This window comes from Arachis stenosperma, chromosome 3, assembly GCF_014773155.1.
Source record: "Arachis stenosperma cultivar V10309 chromosome 3, arast.V10309.gnm1.PFL2, whole genome shotgun sequence".
Taxonomy (NCBI): domain Eukaryota; kingdom Viridiplantae; phylum Streptophyta; class Magnoliopsida; order Fabales; family Fabaceae; genus Arachis; species Arachis stenosperma.
This window is the reverse complement of record NC_080379.1, coordinates 20,515,253-20,534,774: the sequence shown is the minus strand read 5'-3', so window position 1 is coordinate 20,534,774 and position 19,522 is coordinate 20,515,253. Positions and strand designations below refer to the sequence as shown.

The following is a 19,522-nucleotide window of genomic DNA, read 5'->3' as shown; positions in this document are numbered from 1 at the left end:
ATAATCATATGAAAGTGCAGGCAAGCTACAATAGTATCTTAATAAAGTTATATTCGAGCAAAAGAGAGGAGGTCATAGCAGCAACAAAGAACAGGGACGAGTGTGGCGTTCTTTTTCGTCGATGAGCAAAAGAACAAGCATAATCAGAGACGACGACGAAACACCAAAGCAGTTGAAGTACAACTGTACACACACAGAGAGAGAGAGAGAGAGAGAGAGTTACAGGAAGAAGCTTGAGGATGGCAGCAGTAGCGACTAGTGAGTGAAGCATTTAGATTGAGGATAGTAAGAAAGTAAATTTGCCTGATGGTAGTAGCTACAAGAGGGGTGATAATGGATAGGATACGATAGGGTTTGGATCCAACTTCAATTTTATTTGTGATTGAGAATTTTATATAAATTCAACTCTATTCTACTTGTGAATTGAAAATATCTCAATCATAACTCTACTCATTTTTAATATGCAGGTATTTGACTCTATCCGTGAATTACAAAAAAGATGCATTATTATATATACTTTTATGATAATTTAAAATAGAACTTACTTCTTTATAAAAAAAATGTATTAAATTATTAATTAATAATTTTTTTAACAGTTAAAGATTTTTTTTATTTAAAGAGAAGTCTTTGATTCAACATCTACTTGAAACATATTTTTATATAAATATATAAATATATAATATATACATATGTAGGGTGTGGGTTGGCCGAGTACGTAAAGTTGAGGTTCAATTCGCACAAAATCTTACCGACACCTTACCCTACACGTTGTGAATCGAGTTAACAACTTTATTCAACCGAATAAAATCAAATTGGGTACTCACATGTAGGGTGCATGTTACCACCCCATATTCAATATTTGCTAATTGTCATTGATAAAATATGCTTTCTGTTGGCAAAATAGCAAATATAAGAAGAACTCTAGACATTGTGTAACTAGTGTTTTTTTTTAGATAATTACTCAAGTTAATCATCAAAATTTTTAAAATTTGACACTTCATTCTCTTAAATTTCAAAATACACAAAATAATTTTCAATTCTTACTTTTATCAAACAATATAGTCTTTCTTCGTTAGTCATTAATGGTGAAAGCTGACGTATAACATTAAGTTGCACATGTGGTCATTAAGTGTTTACATGTTCGAGTTGGACAAATTAGTCCCCAAGATGAAATACAAAATAGTTTTTAAATAATTTAAAAAATCTCAAAATAATCTCTGAAAAAGTTTAAAAAACTTTTCAAAACAGTCTCTTCAAATATTTTTAACCTTTTTTAAAATAAATCTAAAAAATATTCTTAAGTTAAAAAAATCTATTTTTTCTTGACAATATTACTAACTGTAATAACACAAATAACTTCAACTGCAAGTTTATTTTGTGTAATATTCCAACCAATAAATTTTAAAACTTTTTAAGAAATATGAACAGAACACTTGGATTTGCCAAAATATTTTCTCTTTAGAGTTTCATATTTGGATTTTGTAAATGATCCTCTTTGACCTTGTGGTTAGGCAAAACTTACAAATTTGACTTCAAAGATGATTTGATTCGCATTGTACGCAAGTTCCAAAATGTTGTCTTCATAAACATTTACACAAATATTCCTAATTATTTATGTGAAATACTTTATATTAAATGGGAGTTCTCCTATCTCTTTTAGGAGTTCTATGAGTTCGCTGTTTTGGTTGAAAGTAGATTCTTGTTAATAAAGGAAAATTTATCCTTGGTTTGCCCTATTTGTATCTTTTCCATGTCTCCCTCTGGCTCCGGTCTTGGCTGATCGTCTTGCCGTGCATCTAGGTCAGCTAGGAAGATTCCCGTTGCAGCCAGGGATCGCTTCTAGAGGGCTAAACTGCCATTGTTGCATTCTATTGCAACTTCGCGGTCACCGTACACTGTTCCTAAGGTTCCGTTATCAACTTGCAATTTCATAATTAGGAACTTGGAAAATATGGCGGCGGAGAGATTGCTTATTATTTTCCTCCCTAGGATGATGTTGTAGGCCATGGAGTCCTTTAGGACTACAAACTCAGAGAGGATGGTCTTCTTTTGGTTTCTGTTTTTGATGGTGATCGGTAGTACGATGGAACCATCTAGTTTGCGAAAGTTGTCTCCGAGTCCGGTCATTCTGTTGTGGTGACTCTGTAGGTTCTCGTTTCAGAATCTTAATTTGTCGAAAGCTCCCCTGAAAAGGATGTTGGAGTCAGCCTCGGTGTTTACGAGTATACGTTTTACCAAACCAATCCCGACTGTGGTGGATATGACGAAAGGGGCATCTTCCGCCGAAGTGTCGTTCAATAAATTGTCGGGAAAAAACGTGATAGTTGTCGGAAGGAGGGGTGTTCTTTTTTCATTTTTTATGGATAACACCCGGAGGTCCTTTTTTAATGCTGACTTGGATTTTTCCTGCACATCCTTCTCGATGATGACATTCACCACAATCGTCGAGTTAGTTTTCGGGTTCTCTTGGTGCGTCGGACTCACCATTCTGAGATTGTACCCATCCCGCTTGAGTGATCTCTCCTGTTCGACTTTTCTAGGCTCTCGAATAATTTTGGCAAATTCCCGTATCGGATGGCTTGTTTGAGAGCGTCTTTGAAATTGAAACAATCGTGGGTCTTATGTCCATATCCTCTATGATAGTCACTGAAGAACTGAAGATAGATGGTTTAGAAGTTATAGTAAACTCCCGTTGTAAGTATAGTTACTAAACCAAGCAATCAACCTTTCTTACAAACGTTTTGGTTGTCACAAGTAACAAACCCCTAAATAAATTGATAACCGAAGTATTTAAACCTCGGGTCGTCTTCTCAAGGAATTGCAGGGAGGTGTGTTCTTATTATTGGTTATGAGTTTTGTAAATTGGGGGTTTTGAAAGTGAGGAACAAGTAAATTAAATGACAAATGAAATAAATAAATGACTGTAAAATAAACTCTTGGCAAGATATGAAAATTCGGAAGTCCTATCCTAGTTACTCCTATAAGAATGGAAGTTAATCCCACTTAGTTAACCTTTGCGTAAGCAAGGGAAAGTCAAGTGAACCAATTGGTTAGATTTCCCAAGTCCTAACCAACTCCTAAGAAAGACTAGAGTTAGTGAAATTCCAGTTAATTAGCCGACATAACAATCAATCATGAATAGTTGATAACTCAAGAGCTTCCAGTTAATCAATTAAAGCCAATAATATAAAAAGCTAAATAAGAATCATAAACATTTGGAATACCTCAAATAACATTCATTCAAAGTAGTCAAATCTAACATGGAAAATATTCATAAGCCAATTGGGCAACATAAATCAAACATAAATAAAAGCATTAAAGTATCTTAAAGTAGAAGAGAAACATAAATTAAAGAATCTTGAACCTGTGATGAAGAAGTAATATTCCTAATTTCTAAAAATCCTAATCCTAAAATCCTAAGAGAGAGAGAAGTTTGATTTATGAAAAGTGAATTATGAAAGCATAATTATGAATGGATGCATTCTCCTACTTTATAGTCTCTAATTTGTGTTCTCTGGGCCAAAAATTGGGTCAGAAACAGCCCAGAAATCGCTGATTGTGAAATCTGGTCCGTAGAGGTCGCGGCAAAGTAACGCAGAGGCGTTATCCACGCGTTTGCGTGGAATGAGATTCGCAGATGCGACACGTCTGCGTGGAGCGCACGTTCGCGTCGCCTATCTGTATGGCCACTATGGCGAATTATATATCAAATCGAAGCCCCGAACGTTAGCTTTCCAACGCAAGTAAAACAGCATCATTTGGACCTCTGTAGCTCAAGTTATGATCGGTTTAGTGAGAGAGGGTCAGGCTGACAGCTTTTCAATTTCTTTAACTTCTTGTATTCCTTCCACTTTTGCGTGCTTCATTCCCATCCTCTAAGCCATTCCTGCCCTGTAATTCCTGAAATGACTTAACACACATATCAAGGCATCTAATGGTAATAAGAGAGGATTAAATAAAAGGAAATAAAAGCCAAAGAAGCATGTTTTCAATCATAGTACAGAATCAGGAAGGAAAATATAAAACATGCAAATCATATGCAAAAGTGGGTAAAGAGTTGATAAAAACCACTCAATTGAGCACAAGATAAACCATAAGATAGTGGTTTAAAACCTTCCCACACTTAAACATTAGCATGTCCTCATGCTAAGCTCAAGAGAAGCTATAAAGGGGTGAAGAGGAATAATAGAGAGTATGCAATGCAACTTATCTATGTGAATGCAACTACATGCAAAATGTTTCTACCTACTTGGTTAAAAGTGAATAAGTTCTCGAAGACAAACATGAATCAAATTCCACTAATTCAAATCACACAATAAAAGACAAGTAAACTTGTAAGAAGATAGCTCATGAAAGCAGGGAACATAGAATCAAGCATTGAACCCTCACTGTAGTGTATATCACTCTAATCTCTCAAGTGTATAGGGTACTTCACTCTAATCTTCTCTAATCATACTTTCTAAACTTTGTTCTTCAACTAACCAATCAACAAATATTTAGTATACTAATGCAAACATCATGAGGTCTTTTCAAGGTTGTAATGGGGCTGAGGTAAAAGTGGGGATGTATATATAAGGCTAAGTGAGCTAATAAAGTGAATCCTTGATTAGTCTAAGATCTCACCTAACATATACATACTTTATACAATTTAAAATGCTTTACCTAGCTACCCAAAATTTTTCACTTTTGTATTACATGCTCATCTATCAAACTTATTTTTGAATTTTGCCCATATGCATTGATTCTTTTTTTATTTGCATTCGGGGTAATATATATATATATATATATATATATATATATATATGTCAATGCACATGGTAATTTAATTATTTTGATTTCATATGAGCATGCTTCCCAAATTTTCAAATAACTTATTTAATTTAATTCCCTTTTTTCCTATCATCTCATATTCCCATAAAATTCCCCACACTTAAATTATACACAATATCTATCTTAAGCTAACCAAGGATTCAACTCGGGATTTTTAATTTATTTTTCTGCTTAAGGCTAGTAATGTGGTTATAAAACAAAAGGGAATTAAAAAGCTCAAGGTGGTTGACAAGGGTGACATAAAAGGGTAGGCTTTATTTGGGATAAGTGAGTTAATAATCAAATATGGCCTCAATCATATGCAAGCATGTAAATATACTAAACAATGGACATATAGACTGAAATAAAGTAAAGATTGCAATTATAGAGAAGAAAACACACAAAAATAAAATATTTATGGTTAAATAATGTAACCATGTAAATAAGCTCAAATCTCACAGATAGTGTGTTCTAACTTTTAACTATGTTCCAAATACAACTTCCAAACAAATTTAACATTTAAATTTTGATTTAAATTAGTGAAATACTATAAAAATTTCTTGAAAAAGAAAATATTACTTCAACCAAGTAGTGACTAAATGCATAAAATTAAACAAACTTGCAAATGCAACAATGAATAAACAAAGAGAATAGAGTATTGGTGTTGAAAAGGAGGTAACTAACCCCTGGAAGTCGGTATCGACCTCCCCACACGTAAAGATTGCACCGTCCTCAGTGCATGCTAGGATGTGCAAGTGGATGGGGGTTGTGGTTCCGCAGCTGGTGCTTTTTTTGTTCCTTTCCTTGCTGGTGGTTTGGGAGTAGCTTTCTCTTTACCCTTCTTGGTGGCCATCCTGAAAAGGAAAAAAAGTAACTTTTAAAGCTAAGGGTTAGAGCAAGGAAGAGAATGGAAAAGGTGGTAATCAGTGCACAGTAAAGAAGAATGATGTTAACACATGGTCATGACTACATGTGAAAAGTCATCAATGGAAATATATCAAGTGCATGTAATGACAATTAAAAGCAAGATGTTTATTGGCATGCTGGCAAAGGCATGAGTAGCATAGATCAAGCATTCAATGTCCAAGTTAGATTACCAAGCCTTTCAAACTAATAACATGTTTGTATGGACAATTATAAATAATTAATAAAGTATAAAAAGGGTTTTGTGAAAAAAAAAAACAGGCATGAAGGTAGGATAACATAAAAGTAGTGCGTGATGCCATACGGATTTTTTCACAAACACTTAGCATGCATGGTAAATAAGTCATTAAAAGTATTAAATTGAACATGCAAGCAACTTTTTAAAAATTTATATAATTGTCAAACAATTCTTTGAATAATCTACAAGCAAAATAAATAAATTTCTAACACCAATGAAAATAATGCAATGAATGAAACTATGCAAATAAATTAAATAGAAGTGAAGAGGGATGAGAAGAAGAAAGTAAGAGAAGGAAGAAGAAAGAAGAAAAGAAATAAGAAGGGAAGAAAAGAATTAGATATAGGGAAGAAAAGATAAGATATTTGGCTACCTTGGATAAGTTGTGCGGCACAAGCGACGCGGACGCGTGGGAGACGCGGTCGCGCGACTTGTGCTTAAATTAATCGACGCGGTCGCGTCGGTCACACAGACGCGTGACGCATTTTGTGCTACTAGAGCGAGGGCAGCCTCGCGGTCGCACAACTCTCTGTTTGAAATGCATATTGCCAAATCCTTGGGTGACGCGATCGCGTGGTTGACGCGATCGTGTGATGGGCCATATTATGGGGATTGACGCGGACGCGTGGGACACGCGTTCGCGTGGTAGGACTTGTGCTGCTAGCACGAGTCCAGCCCAATTCCAGCTCAACTTTCGGCCATACACCATTTTTACGTCAAATTTGAGGCACGCGTTCGCGTGAGTGATGCGGACGCGTGGGAGGCATTTTTCCCACATGACGCGGACGCGTCAGTGACGTGGTCACGTGGATCAATTTGTGCCGAAGACACGCCTCCAGCCACGCTCTCGCGTGACTCTCTGTTCAATTTGTTTCCTTCCCAACACACCTATGACGCGGACGCTGTCGCGTCGCGTGCGAAATTTTTTTTATGCAGTATGCAGAATGCAAAATGCAATGAATGTCATGCAAAAATTTCAAGTTCAATAAAAATTCAAAAATAGACAAAAATTAAAACTGAAAAAGGAACGATCATACCACGGTGGGTTGTCTCCCACCTAGCACTTTTAGTTAAAGTCCTTAAGTTGGACATTTGATGAGCTTCCTGTTATGGTGGCTTGTGCTTGTATTCATCCAAAAATCTCCACCAATGTTTGGAATTCCCACAGCCTCCGGGATCCCAAACTAGGCACAGAAAGCCTTCAAGCAAGCTAAAGCAAGTGACAAGGCCCCAAGAGTATTGATAGCTAGAATGAATTCCGGAGTCCCAAACCTTGCTTTTGCTCCCGTCTTTTTGTTGAGCAATATTGTTCCATCCGGGTGGCAAGCAGTCTGAATTCTCACTGAAGCAGCCAAACAACTTCCTAGACCCATTCAGCTAAGCTCTATACCAACCCTTACGTTTAAACTTTGAGCTTCCAACCATAATGAACTTTGCAGGACAATTCTTACCACTGATAATCTTTCTCTTGCTCTTAATGCCACAAAGAGCTCTAAGTTGACCATCCATCTCCAGTAGCCCATATTCAAGTGGAATTAGAAAGCTAAGGGATATGAATTTTACCCACTTGAATGTTGTGAAGGATGATGGCAACTTAGGGGGAGGTGTTTGGAATGAACGTGGAAGCTCCACTCCCTTGTGCTCTTCTCTGACAACTTCCACCTCTTTGCAAGCTTCCTCAATTTCAACCTCTTCCTCTTGGTAGCTTTCTTCTGATTCAATTTCTTCTTCATTGTTCACCAAGGGCATGGGAGCTTGTGCTTCTTCTTCTTTAATCTCCATGTCAAGTCCAATGGGAGAGGATTCAAATGTAGATAAGAATTCATTAATGATTGAATCCATCTCTTGATCGTCTCCCTCAAAGTCTTCAACCATGATATGCTTTGGAGGTTGTACACCCTCCTCAACATCAGTTTCAAACGTCTTTGAAGGAGGTTCTATAACTTGAATTTCCCATGGCGGTTCAGCATCTCCTAAGTCTTCAACCACTGCCTTCTCTTCTTCTTCAATAATTTCGGCTTCCTCCACTTGTTCCAATACAAATTCATGCTCCTTACTATCCACCGGAGTTTCTAATGTCTCCTTCATGCTACGTTCTTCATTAGATTGTCCACATGAAGCCATGGGGGTTCCTTGAGTGTCCAAACGTCTGGAAGCTAATTGATTTATTGCTTGCTCCAGTTGATGAAGGGTTGCATGAAATTGATCTACTGATTCCTTGAGGCGAGCCTGTGATTCTTGGGTCGATCCAAAAATTGGCAGTGGTGGTTCTTGGGAGTAATTGGGGTGGGATTGGGGTGGTTCTACATATGATTCATACGGTTCATAGGGTGGTTGGTATGGTAGATATGGGTTAGGGTCATATAGAGGTGAGTGGCGGAAAGGGGCTTGTGAGTGTGGTGGTTCAAAGTTATGTTGTGAGGATGGTCTCTGAGCATACGGTGGGGCTTGTTGATAGCTACTAGGCGGTCCACCATATCTATCAGCTTGGTATGCATTGTAGAATGGTCTTTGTTTGTGATATCTAGGAGGGTGTTGTTGCCTAAAGGGTTGATCAGATCCTCTTGGCTCCGTCCATCTTTGATTGCCTTGACCTTGATGCATATTCCTGTTATAACTTCCTCTTCCTGCAACATAGTTGTAACCAGACTTATAGCCAAAGGGGTGAGAGTTCATAGTAGTAGAAGAAAATAAAAACAAAAATTAACAAAAAAAAATATTTTGAAAAAGATATTATTTTTGAAAAAGATTTGAAATTTGATTTTGAAATAAGATAAGATAAGATAAAAATTTTAAAATCTGAAATTTTTTTTGTGAAAAAATATTTACAATAACCAATAATAAGGCACACGTTTGCAATTTTCCGGCAACGGCGCCATTTTGAAGAACTGAAGATTGATGGTTTAGAAGTTATAGTAAACTCTCGTTGTAAGTATAGTTACTAAACCAAGCAATCAACCTTTCTTACAAACGTTTTGGTTGTCACAAGTAACAAACCCCTAAATAAATTGATAACCGAAGTATTTAAACCTCGGGTCGTCTTCTCAAGGAATTGCAGGGAGGTGTGTTCTTATTATTGGTTATGAGTTTTGTAAATTGGGGGTTTTGAAAGTGAGGAACAAGTAAATTAAATGACAAATGAAATAAATAAATGACTGTAAAATAAACTCTTGGCAAGATATGAAAATTCGGAAGTCCTATCCTAGTTACTCCTATAAGAATGGAAGTTAATCCCACTTAGTTAACCTTTGCGTAAGCAAGGGAAAGTCAAGTGAACCAATTGGTTAGATTTCCCAAGTCCTAGCCAACTCCTAAGGAAAGACTAGAGTTAGTGGAATTCCAGTTAATTAGCCGACATAACAATCAATCATGAATAGTTGATAACTCAAAAGCTTCCAGTTAATCAATTAAAGCCAATAATATAAAAAGCTAAATAAGAATCATAAACATCTGGAATACCTCAAATAACATTCATTCAAAGCAGTCAAATCTAACATGGAAAATATTCATAAGCCAATTGGGCAACATAAATCAAACATAAATAAAAGCATTAAAGTATCTCAAAGTAGAAGAGAAACATAAATTAAAGAACCTTGAACCTATGATGAAGAAGTAATATTCCTAATTTCTAAAAATTCTAATCCTAAAATCCTAAGAGAGAGACAGGTTTGATTTATGAAAAGTGAATTATGAAAGCATAATTATGAATGGATGCATTCCCCCACTTTATAGTCTCTAATCTGTGTTCTCTGGGCCGAAAACTGGGTCAAAAACAGCCCAGAAATCGCTGATTGTGAAATCTGGTCCGTACAGGTCGCGGCAAAGTGACGCGGAGGCGTCATCCACGCGTTTGCGTGGAATGAGATTCGCAGATGCGACGCGTCCGCGTGGAGCGCGCGTTCGCGCCGCCTATCTGTACGGCCACTATGGCGAATTATATATCAAATCGAAGCCCCAAATGTTAGCTTTCCAACGCAAGTAAAACCGCATCATTTGGATCTCTGTAGCTCAAGTTATGATCGTTTTAGTGCGAGAGGGTCAGGTTGACAGCTTTTCAATTTCTTTAACTTCTTGTATTCCTTCCACTTTTACGTGCTTCATTCCCATCCTCTAAGCCATTCCTGCCCTGTAATTCCTGAAATCACTTAACACACATATCAAGGTATCTAATGGTAATAAGAGAGGATTAAATAAAAGGAAATAAGAGCCAAAGAAGCATGTTTTCAGTCATAGCACAGAATTAGGAAGGAAAATATAAAACATGCAAATCATATGAATAAGTGGGTAAAGAGTTGATAAAAACCACTCAATTGAGCACAAGATAAACCATAAAATAGTGATTTATCAGTCACAGTACAAGATTTTGTTGTCGAATGTTCGCTCCTTCAGTTGTTGGGACTTCGAGGGGATGTTCTGCTATCTGGGTGGTCGGTTGGGGGCGGCGGATTTAAAATGATATTTTGGGGTCTCTTTGGATGACTGGTTGTTTCGTGGTGTCGTGTTTCTGTGGTGCCGTTTATTGGCTGCCACGACTTGGCTTACCTCTTTGTCGTTTATGTAATCCCTTGCTTTGTTCTGAATTTCATGCATTATCCAGACCAGCTTGGTTGTGAGGTATTTTTGGTAGTCCTTGTCATTAACCCGTTGGTCAGACACGGGCTAGCCACTAAGTCTGTAAGCCCGTCAACTGTTAGACATTCATTGTTGAATCGGTCTAGGTACTTCCTTGTGGGTTTGTCATGTCGTTGTGTGACTTCGAGCAGGACGTCAGGTGTTTTACTTTTGTAATCGTAGTGGTGAATTGTGCCATGAACTTCCAGAAGATGTCGTCAAAACTGGCTACAAGCCGTTCAGGAGGGTGTTGAACCACTTGATTACTAGGCCGGCTAGGGTTACCGGAAAGGACCTACATTGAACTGCATTGGCAACTCCTTCTAGGTTCATCCTAGCCTCAAATGTCATTAGGTGTTCCTACGGGTCTTTGGTACCATCATACTTCATGTCAATCGGCTTGTCGAAGCCTTTTGGTAACTTAGCTCTTAGGATTCTCTCAGTGAATGGGGTAGCTCCTATTATCACATGTTCGTTCTTTCTCCATTTGGAGTCTCTTTGGTATCTCTGTTCGTCGTCATAGCGCTCGCCCTGGGGCTCCTAGGAAAAGCTGCGGTCCTGGCATCTACCGTGACGTCGGTTAAGCGATCTCTCATTCTTGGTTTCTCGCTGTGAGGGACTCCTAGAGGTTGCTTGGCTTGCGTGCTCTGGGCGGTAGCACTCTTTGGAAGCTACTTAGCCTTATAGGGTTTGCACCCTTTGGTAGAGCTCCTGAATCATCTGGATCGCCTTTTCTCCTAGGCCATTGGCCTTCTGGCTTCGTCGGGTTGGCGGTCATTCTCTCGTGGTTGCTGTCTATTAGGGGTTGGTCAGACTTGCACGGTGCTGGATATCCTTCTGCGGGTCTGGTTTGTCGGGTTTCATGGTTCTGGCTCGTGGTGATGGCTTGAGGACCTCTCCTCGGGTTCTTCTGGCATGCCACCAAGATTTGACAAATCCCCACATACGGTGCCAATATACAGAACTTCGCTGGTACGGGTTGAGAGGAGGATTAGAGATCTGTTTGTCCTTGATGGTAACTGGGTCGAACTCCTGGAGCAGCGTGAGTGGTACCTGGAAAGACACTCTGACGCTCAAATCAAAATGGATCTAAGAGGTATAGGTCAAGGATAAGAATGTGTAATATACCTGGGGGAGTTCCTAACTTCTTTATATAGTTTACAATTATTATCTTATCTTATCTTGTGGGCTAAGATAAGAAAATTGTTTGAATTTTGAATGTTAGTTAGAAATTTATGACTACTGGACCGGTCTAGACTGGGATGGTGACCCATGCCCGAGTAACCAGATTGTGGCTGCTCTGATTTGTAGCCTAAGGATCGAGTCTAGAACACATATCTAAAGAAAAAAGTCTCAAAAAGAGGAGGGGGGAAGGTCTAAAAATGTAAAAATTACAATAAAGAACTCACAGAATACTCCTTGTTATGGTCAAATGACCAACAAAATGTTAAATATATGTTCCCTCTGAAGCACGTGTCACATTATGAATAATATTCATCAATTCAATAGGCCATGGAACAATCCTAAATAATGATGTGAAAAAATTAGTTGTTTGACAATAAACAAGAAGCATGATTCAGTTAAAATTAGAACTTGAATTTTATAAAGAAGCACGTATCTTGACCTAAAATAGTACACCAAATAAAAAAATATTTTCAGTACAAAAATATCTCAAGAGAAGGTTTTGATTTTTCTCTTGGAAAATATAAATAGATGTCTCCCCCATATCTGAGTAAGGTAGTTTATGTAACAATACTGACCCCTCCACGTAGAGTTGGTGAAGCAAAAAATATCAGATAGGGTTGGACCAATGCTTTGAGCCATTGGGACAATAATTGGAGAGAATAAAGGGACAGCTGAACTTGTATCTTATAACAATGGGCAAAAGCTAGTCAATGAATATTAATAAGAAGGTGACTTCTATGGTGACACGAAATTAGGTAGTTAAGGATGAATGATATTTTACCGACAAATGACGTGACAACAGGTGGCATGATGAAACATGCAGGTGGAGTGTTTGAAAGTGAATTTAACCAAGGGATTTAAGTTTTTTTTTTGGACAGGGGCTATGGGCCAGAGATCTGACCCTGCCCCATAACCAGAACCCGATTCGCCTCATTACCCGCTTTCCCTAGTACCCGACCTTAACTCTATGTCATCTTCCTCGCGTCGCTCTCTGTTAGGTGTTGCTGTCATCGCCGGATCTTCCTTGCCAGGCCTACGTGATGCATGGATCTGAATGCTGAAGCATACTTCCCGTTTTGTGACCTCAGATCCTCTCTGCAATGAGACGTCCCGTGATCTTCCGCCTACACGGTTCTCCTCCCCAGCCCGGTACTACCGCCGCTGTTGATGCATCCTCATTGGAGCTTCTGGCCAGTATGTTTCTGCCTCTGTGATCCTCTGCCTTGCAGCATCCCGCATAGAGTTTAAATACAATAACTATGTAAACTTTACTACGTAGTCAGTTTTAGAATTTTTTATGCCAAAAATGTTTTCTTCAACTTGAGCCGCTAACTAGGTGGACAACAACTTCTGAAAAAAAAGTTACTAGGTCTATTAAAATAAGTTGGAAAAAAAGGATAAAGCACTAAATTGATCCTCTACGTTTGGACGTAATCCTATTTTGGTTTTTAAGGTTTAAAATGTCCTATTTGAATAGAAACACTACAAGAAAACCGGCAGATAGCAGCGGTTATTTAGTAGCGGTTTTATTAAACTGCTAAATACAATATGCCAGCAGTTCTTGTAGCGGTTATTGGAGACGCTACCAAATGATCATATTTTGTAGCGTTTTTTCGGTAACCGCTGCGAAATGTACCGTTTTGTAGCGGATTTTATAGCGGTTTGAGGGGACGCTGCTAAATAATGTCATTTTGCAGCGGTTTTTCTGTAACCTCTGCTAAATGTCCAGTCTTTGAAAACGTTGATATTCGTTTTGCAGCGGTTTTTCCGAACCGCTGCAAGATTTTTTTAAGTTGAATTTTTTTTGTATAAACATTATTGCCTTCTTATAATTGTTCTAATCCTCGATATTTTTTAAATAGAAAAATAAGGTTCAAATACTGAAACTTAATTAATGCATTAAATAAATTTTCGATTTTGTGTTAAATAAAAAAAAATTCATTACTTAAAAACAAAGCTATACATGGATAACTAAAACCGAATTTACGAGTCATGTTGGCTCTTGTAGTATCAGCCATTCTGAGTTTGTATTTAACCATAACTGGTACCATAAAAATCAAATAAACATCCGAATTCACTAACTCAAAACAAAGTTCAATAGAGCATAAAAACTAGAGTTACTAAAGTAGACAAACAAGTTTTGAGTCAAATTTTCCCATCAACATCGTATTGACCTGGCCAAAAATACTCTATCAAAAAAGTGATGCACGAACGTGATACCGGATCCGATAACTCATCTCCAAACCATGGCAGCTTGTTGAGATCGAAACCCCTTTTTCCAGCATGTACAACATCTTCTCTGTGTTGGATGTTTAAAGTTTCATTGTCTTCTTCTGGAACCCTATTAAGCTCAACATCCCTGGAGATGTCATTTCCACCGGAGGAGATAGCATCTAAATCATCTTATGAATCAGTATCTGCTCCATCTAGAATGTCAGCAACTATTTTGCCTGAATATTCAGGTGACACTGAATATATGAACATGCAACCAACAACATATTAATCTACTTAAAAGATAATGAATACTTCCTAGTCATTCTAGTTATTAAGGAAAAAAATTTTCGGAATTATGGAAAGATGACTTTCAAAATTAACAAATACAAAATTAATTATTACCGTCTCCTTCGTCAGTAGTTTGGACAGATTTCTTGGAAAGAAGCTCTCTAATAGCACGTTCTATATACTTCAATTCCTCTTTTGAAGCAATCTCCAACTCAACACCATGCGAGTTATTAAAGCGCATCTGCACCATAATAAAATGTATAGTAGATGGTCTATTTTGTAAAGCACATTGTGTCTCTGTAATTCACTTTCTGTGCTAGAAATTTATTGAAATACCTTTAATTCAGCAAGTATGTCTTCAGATGTCCTACCAGCTACAAATGTCACAAAAAAATATCCAAATTTCTCCTCGTACCTTGATCCTCATTCATGAAGTTCCTACAAATTTTGGCATGAACGAAACAACTATCACTGGATAAATGTCATAAGCATATAGCAACTTAAAAGTTTTATTATTCAAATAATGTTTAACTCAAGTGTTTAATATTACAGCTAATGAACATACCTGCACAGTAGCTTCATTCGCCGTTTCCAAATATTCATTAGAACAAGATCGACCCGATAAAGCCTCCACCCAAGACCTAACATTCAACTTACGTGACCATATGTCTCTGGCAACCGTAATTGCATGTTCCAATGAAGAGAATGGAGAGGCCAATGCCATTTTGTTAGCAAATGTTGTGCTTGCACAGCATGATGAGAAATCTTCCGTTTTCATTTCTCCTGTTACAACACCATTTAATATTAACTATATTTGTCAATGATAATAACATTGTAATTCAAGATAATTTACTCGATGTCATAATTTTCTTTATTGGAGATTAAGAACAAAAACAATGATGATGAGAACAACAAAGCCTTGACAACTAAATTTTGAAAGCAAAAATCATTGGAAAAAATGAGACAGAGGTGGCATTCATGAAAATCAACTTGTAATGAAAACTTAATTCAAATAAAAAAACACATATAGTATTGTAACCAGCAAACTGCGTACATCATAAACACTGTTAATCTTATCAAAAACACACAGATACTCTAAAAATGCTGCACATGTTTTGTCATATTTTCACTATGGCACATAATCTATGTTATCAGAAACATCTGCTACTGGGTCTTCTATATCATCGTTCCTTGTCAACTGTAAATCACTGATGTCACCTGCTGCTGACATGTTCAACCCGGGCTGAGGAGAAAAAGCAGCTTCAACATCCTCATTTTCTCCTCCCATGTCATACAAGTCTCGTGGTTTTACATGAACCACTACACTCCATTCTTGTTCTACTTCATCACGTACATAGTACACGAGCTGAGCTTCTGATGCCAATATGTACGGTTCATCCTCTTCTCGATCACCAGTGTGAATTGGACGAGCGAAATTAACGCTGGTAAGGCCCAGATGGTCTTCTTTGATTCCTCTGCTCGTAGTTGTATCGGCCCAAATACATTTGAACAAAACCACTGTGAAATGACAGCTGTAGTTTAGTTCAATTATGTCCACAATTTTTCCATAATATGGAACAATACCAACAGCCACTCTGTTGTCACGCATGCTGGCATAACTTCTTGTATTTGATGAGACATAAACTCCACTATTTTGTGTTTTCAGCCCGTCTTCCTTTATGATAGTTCTAAACTTGTATCCATTGACGTTGTATGCCCCAAACCGTCTTGCCTGAAGCATGGGACCACATGCTAGCATTTTCATTTCTTTCGAATGTACAGTACTGTCCATTGGAACCTTGCACCATAAAAAATTTGAATTTACAATTTATAATTCTAGAAAACGAATAAGTTGGTCAGGTTAAATTTCTACGAACCTCACGCTTGAACCGCCGAGGAAATTCTGTATGCACAACACGGTCTATCTTAGAGTGTGACCTCGTTTGATCCCGTAACTTTCGCTTGGTTTCTGACCTAAATTTACTTTATGACATAACAAGAAATTAGTCCAACGACCGAGTGTTTGAAATTCGTTATAATCGTGCTTAATGATTACATGTGCATACTTACTCAATAAATGGAGCGACGGCCTCGCAGTTGACTAGCACATGACGATGTGCCTGATCTCTTTCCATTGGGGTTAGTGCAAAATGTTATACAGCCCCCGAAGCTTTTCCAATTTCAGGGAACATAGTACATCCTGCATTGTTTGTTATCTCAACAGGTCGATCGTCAACTCGCATTGGACGGTTGATTCTAGTCTCAGTATTATCCAAATATCTGGAGCAGAATGTCAAAATCTCCTCGGATAAATAGCCCTCCGCAATTGAGCCTTCAGCTTGTGTCCTGTTACGCACGTATTGCTTCAATCGTCCCAGGTACCTTTTACATGAATACGACATAACGTTTAGTATATACGTAAGAAAATTGGAAAAAAGATTCTTAAATGAGTTCATTAGCACGCTAACTTTTCTATTGGATACATCCACCGATACTGTACCGGGCCACCAAGTTTTAGTTCATCAACAAAGTGCACTGTAAGGTGAACCATCACAGTGAAGAAGGATGGAGGAAATATCATTTCCATCTGACACAGAGTTTGCACAACATGATTCTGAAGGGCACCAAGCTGCATAGGATTTATAGCTTTTCCACAGAGTTCTCGGAAAAATGAGGACAGATTCGCAATCACATTCGATACCGGACTTGGCAATGCATTCTTCACCAAAATTGGAAGTAATTGTTCTATTAGAATGTGGCAGTCGTGACTCTTCAACCCATATAACTTGCGCTGCCGGATGTCAACACAACGAGCAATATTGCTCGAGTAACCATCTGGAAAGATCACGTTCTGTAGAGTCTTCAGAAATACATCCTTTTGTGGATTTGACATTGTGAAGATTGCTGAAGGATATTTACCACCTTCGTCCGGCCACAGTTCAGGCCTTATGCCCATGCTTTGTAAATCTTTGCGAGCTTTAAGATTATCTTTTGATTTGACACTATCGTTTAAAATAGTGAAGACCACATTATCACAAATGTTTTTCTCTATATGCATCACGTCAAGGTTATGACGCAACATGTGATCCTTCCAGTATGGGAGTTCAAAGAACACACTCCTCTTTTTCCAGTACGAGTCATCTTGATCTGCATCTTCACTAATGCGTCTTCTTTTGGCTGTCAGAGTTGAGTTCTTCCCAAACGTTACTTGCATGTTACACTGCTGTTGTAAGATATCTGTTCCAGAATACTTCTTCGGTGGATTCCTGCTTTCAGCTTGTTCGTCAAATCGACTACGGTCTAGTCTATACTTATGGCTCTGAGGCAAGAAGCGGCGATGTCCCATGTAACACCATTTTCGACTGAATGTTAGCCGCTGAGGCTTAGCGTCCACATTACAGTTCGGACATGCTAACCCACTGTACGTGTTCCATCTAGATAAATTTCCCAACCCCGGAAAATCGCTAATAGTCCACATTAGCGCCGCACACATATTGAAAGTGGTCCTTTTATTAGCATCATAAGTTTCAACACCATCCCACAATTGCTTCAACTCATCCACCAAGGGCTCCAAATATACATCTATGTCATTACCCGGCATTTTAGGACCGGGAATAATCATAGATAGGATAAAAGATGTTTGTTTCATGCAAAGCCAAGGAGGAAGATTGTACGGAATAAGAATCACTGGCCAAATGGAATACTTCGTACTCATATTGCCAAAAGGATTAAATCCGTCACTAGCTAAAGCTAAACGAACATTTCGCGGATCATTGGAAAAACATGGATACTTTGCATCAAATTCTTTCCATGCTTCAGCGTCCCTTGGATGCCTCAAGTACCCATCATTATTGTCAGACTCTTTATGTCATACCATGTCAGTTGAAGTCTTGCTACACATGAATAACCGTTGCAGTCGTGGTATAAGAGGAAAGTAACGGAGAGTTTTTGCTAGGAGAGGCTTTCCGTTCTTCCTGACCGGTATTTTGAGTTTCGTAACGGAACCCTTTCGTGTTTTTTGCTTCCATCGTGAAGTCCCACACTGCTTGCATTTGGTCGCGTCTTCATCATCACCCCGATACAACATGCAATCGTTCGGGCATGCATCAACCTTTTTATATTCAATCCCCAACTTTCGTATAGTTTTCTTCGCTTCATAGAAAGTTGATGGGAGTTTGGCTTGCTCGAATGCATCCCGCAATAAGTCCAAGATCATCGACATAGCCTTGTCACTCACCCTGCACATACACTTAATGTGATAAAGTTTCACCAGAAAAGACAACTTTGAGTATTTCGAGCAGCCGGGGTATAATTCCTCCGCTCCATCAGCAAGAAGATCGTGAAAATCCTGTGCCTCGCGACTTCGACCATTGTACAAGTACGGCAACTCCAGATCATCGTCTTCTACAGGATCCCAGGTTGTGGTCTCCTCACCTCCAGGAGGCATTGTGAAGTTAAATGCCTCTTGCACCATTTGAAGATATGGATTTTCCTCGGTTGTAACTTTATCAAGTATCGGTGTGCAAGTAGATCTCTCATCAGCTGGTTTTTCACCATGACGCAACCATAAAGTATATCCAGGGGGAAAAGGCTTTATCAACAGGTGGTCGTATGCATCCTCTCTTGTTTGCATAAATTGAAACCCGCATTGAGGGCATGGACATTTTATCATGTTATCCGACAATGCATTCGCAAATGCAAAATCTAAGAACTCATTAAGTCTCCGTTTATATTCTATGCTATCTCGTGGCTTAAGAATCCAGGTTTTGTCCATATCTATTGTAAAGAAAAAAATCCCACATAATTACACGTATACAATGACTATGAAATGTACGCCAATTTAGATAAATTTTATAGTACATTTCGAACTTATTCAAAATATACGAATGACATAATTTTAAACAATTTGAATAATATTTATTTGGTTTAAACTTTTTCACGTAATTTAATTTTATGCAAATGCTTGATTTGTAACGTGATATTTTAAATTTAGCTTTCAAATTATTTTGATCTAATAAAATATAATTTGAATGAAGTGGAATTTATATTCTAGTCAAACTTTAAATTTTAACTTTAAAGTTGTCATTCGAATATTTAGTTAATATATGTAAATAATATTTTAAACTGCTAATACGTATATATATATATATATATATATATATATATATATATATATATATATATTTAAATTAGTCTCTCAAATCTTTATTAATAATAACATATTTTACTCAAGTTATGTAACATATAAATAGT

General features: G+C 37.8%; 1 protein-coding gene across 1 annotated transcript; it reads right to left on the bottom strand.

Moving 5' to 3' along the window:
* Nucleotides 1-13,443: 13,443 nt before the first annotated feature.
* On the bottom strand, nt 13,444-19,043 carry LOC130965647 (uncharacterized). The gene is made up of 8 exons (XM_057890410.1): nt 18,209-19,043; nt 16,738-18,130; nt 16,429-16,651; nt 15,408-16,067; nt 14,835-15,077; nt 14,384-14,510; nt 13,988-14,169; nt 13,444-13,542 (listed from the first exon to the last, which is right to left on the bottom strand). Exons 1-8 carry the CDS (start codon nt 19,041-19,043, stop codon nt 13,444-13,446), a joined length of 3,762 nt encoding a protein of 1,253 aa, XP_057746393.1.
* Nucleotides 19,044-19,522: the final 479 nt, after the last annotated feature.

Coding starts and splice junctions, on each gene's coding strand:
- LOC130965647 (XM_057890410.1), bottom strand. CDS start 19,043: ATGGACAAAACCTGGATTCTTAAGCCACGAGATAGCATAGAATATAAA. Junction 18,131..18,208: donor TCTCCTAGCAAAAACTCTCC/GTTACTTTCCTC, acceptor TATGACATAAAG/AGTCTGACAATAATGATGGG. Junction 16,652..16,737: donor TGGATGTATCCAATAGAAAA/GTTAGCGTGCTA, acceptor TTCATGTAAAAG/GTACCTGGGACGATTGAAGC.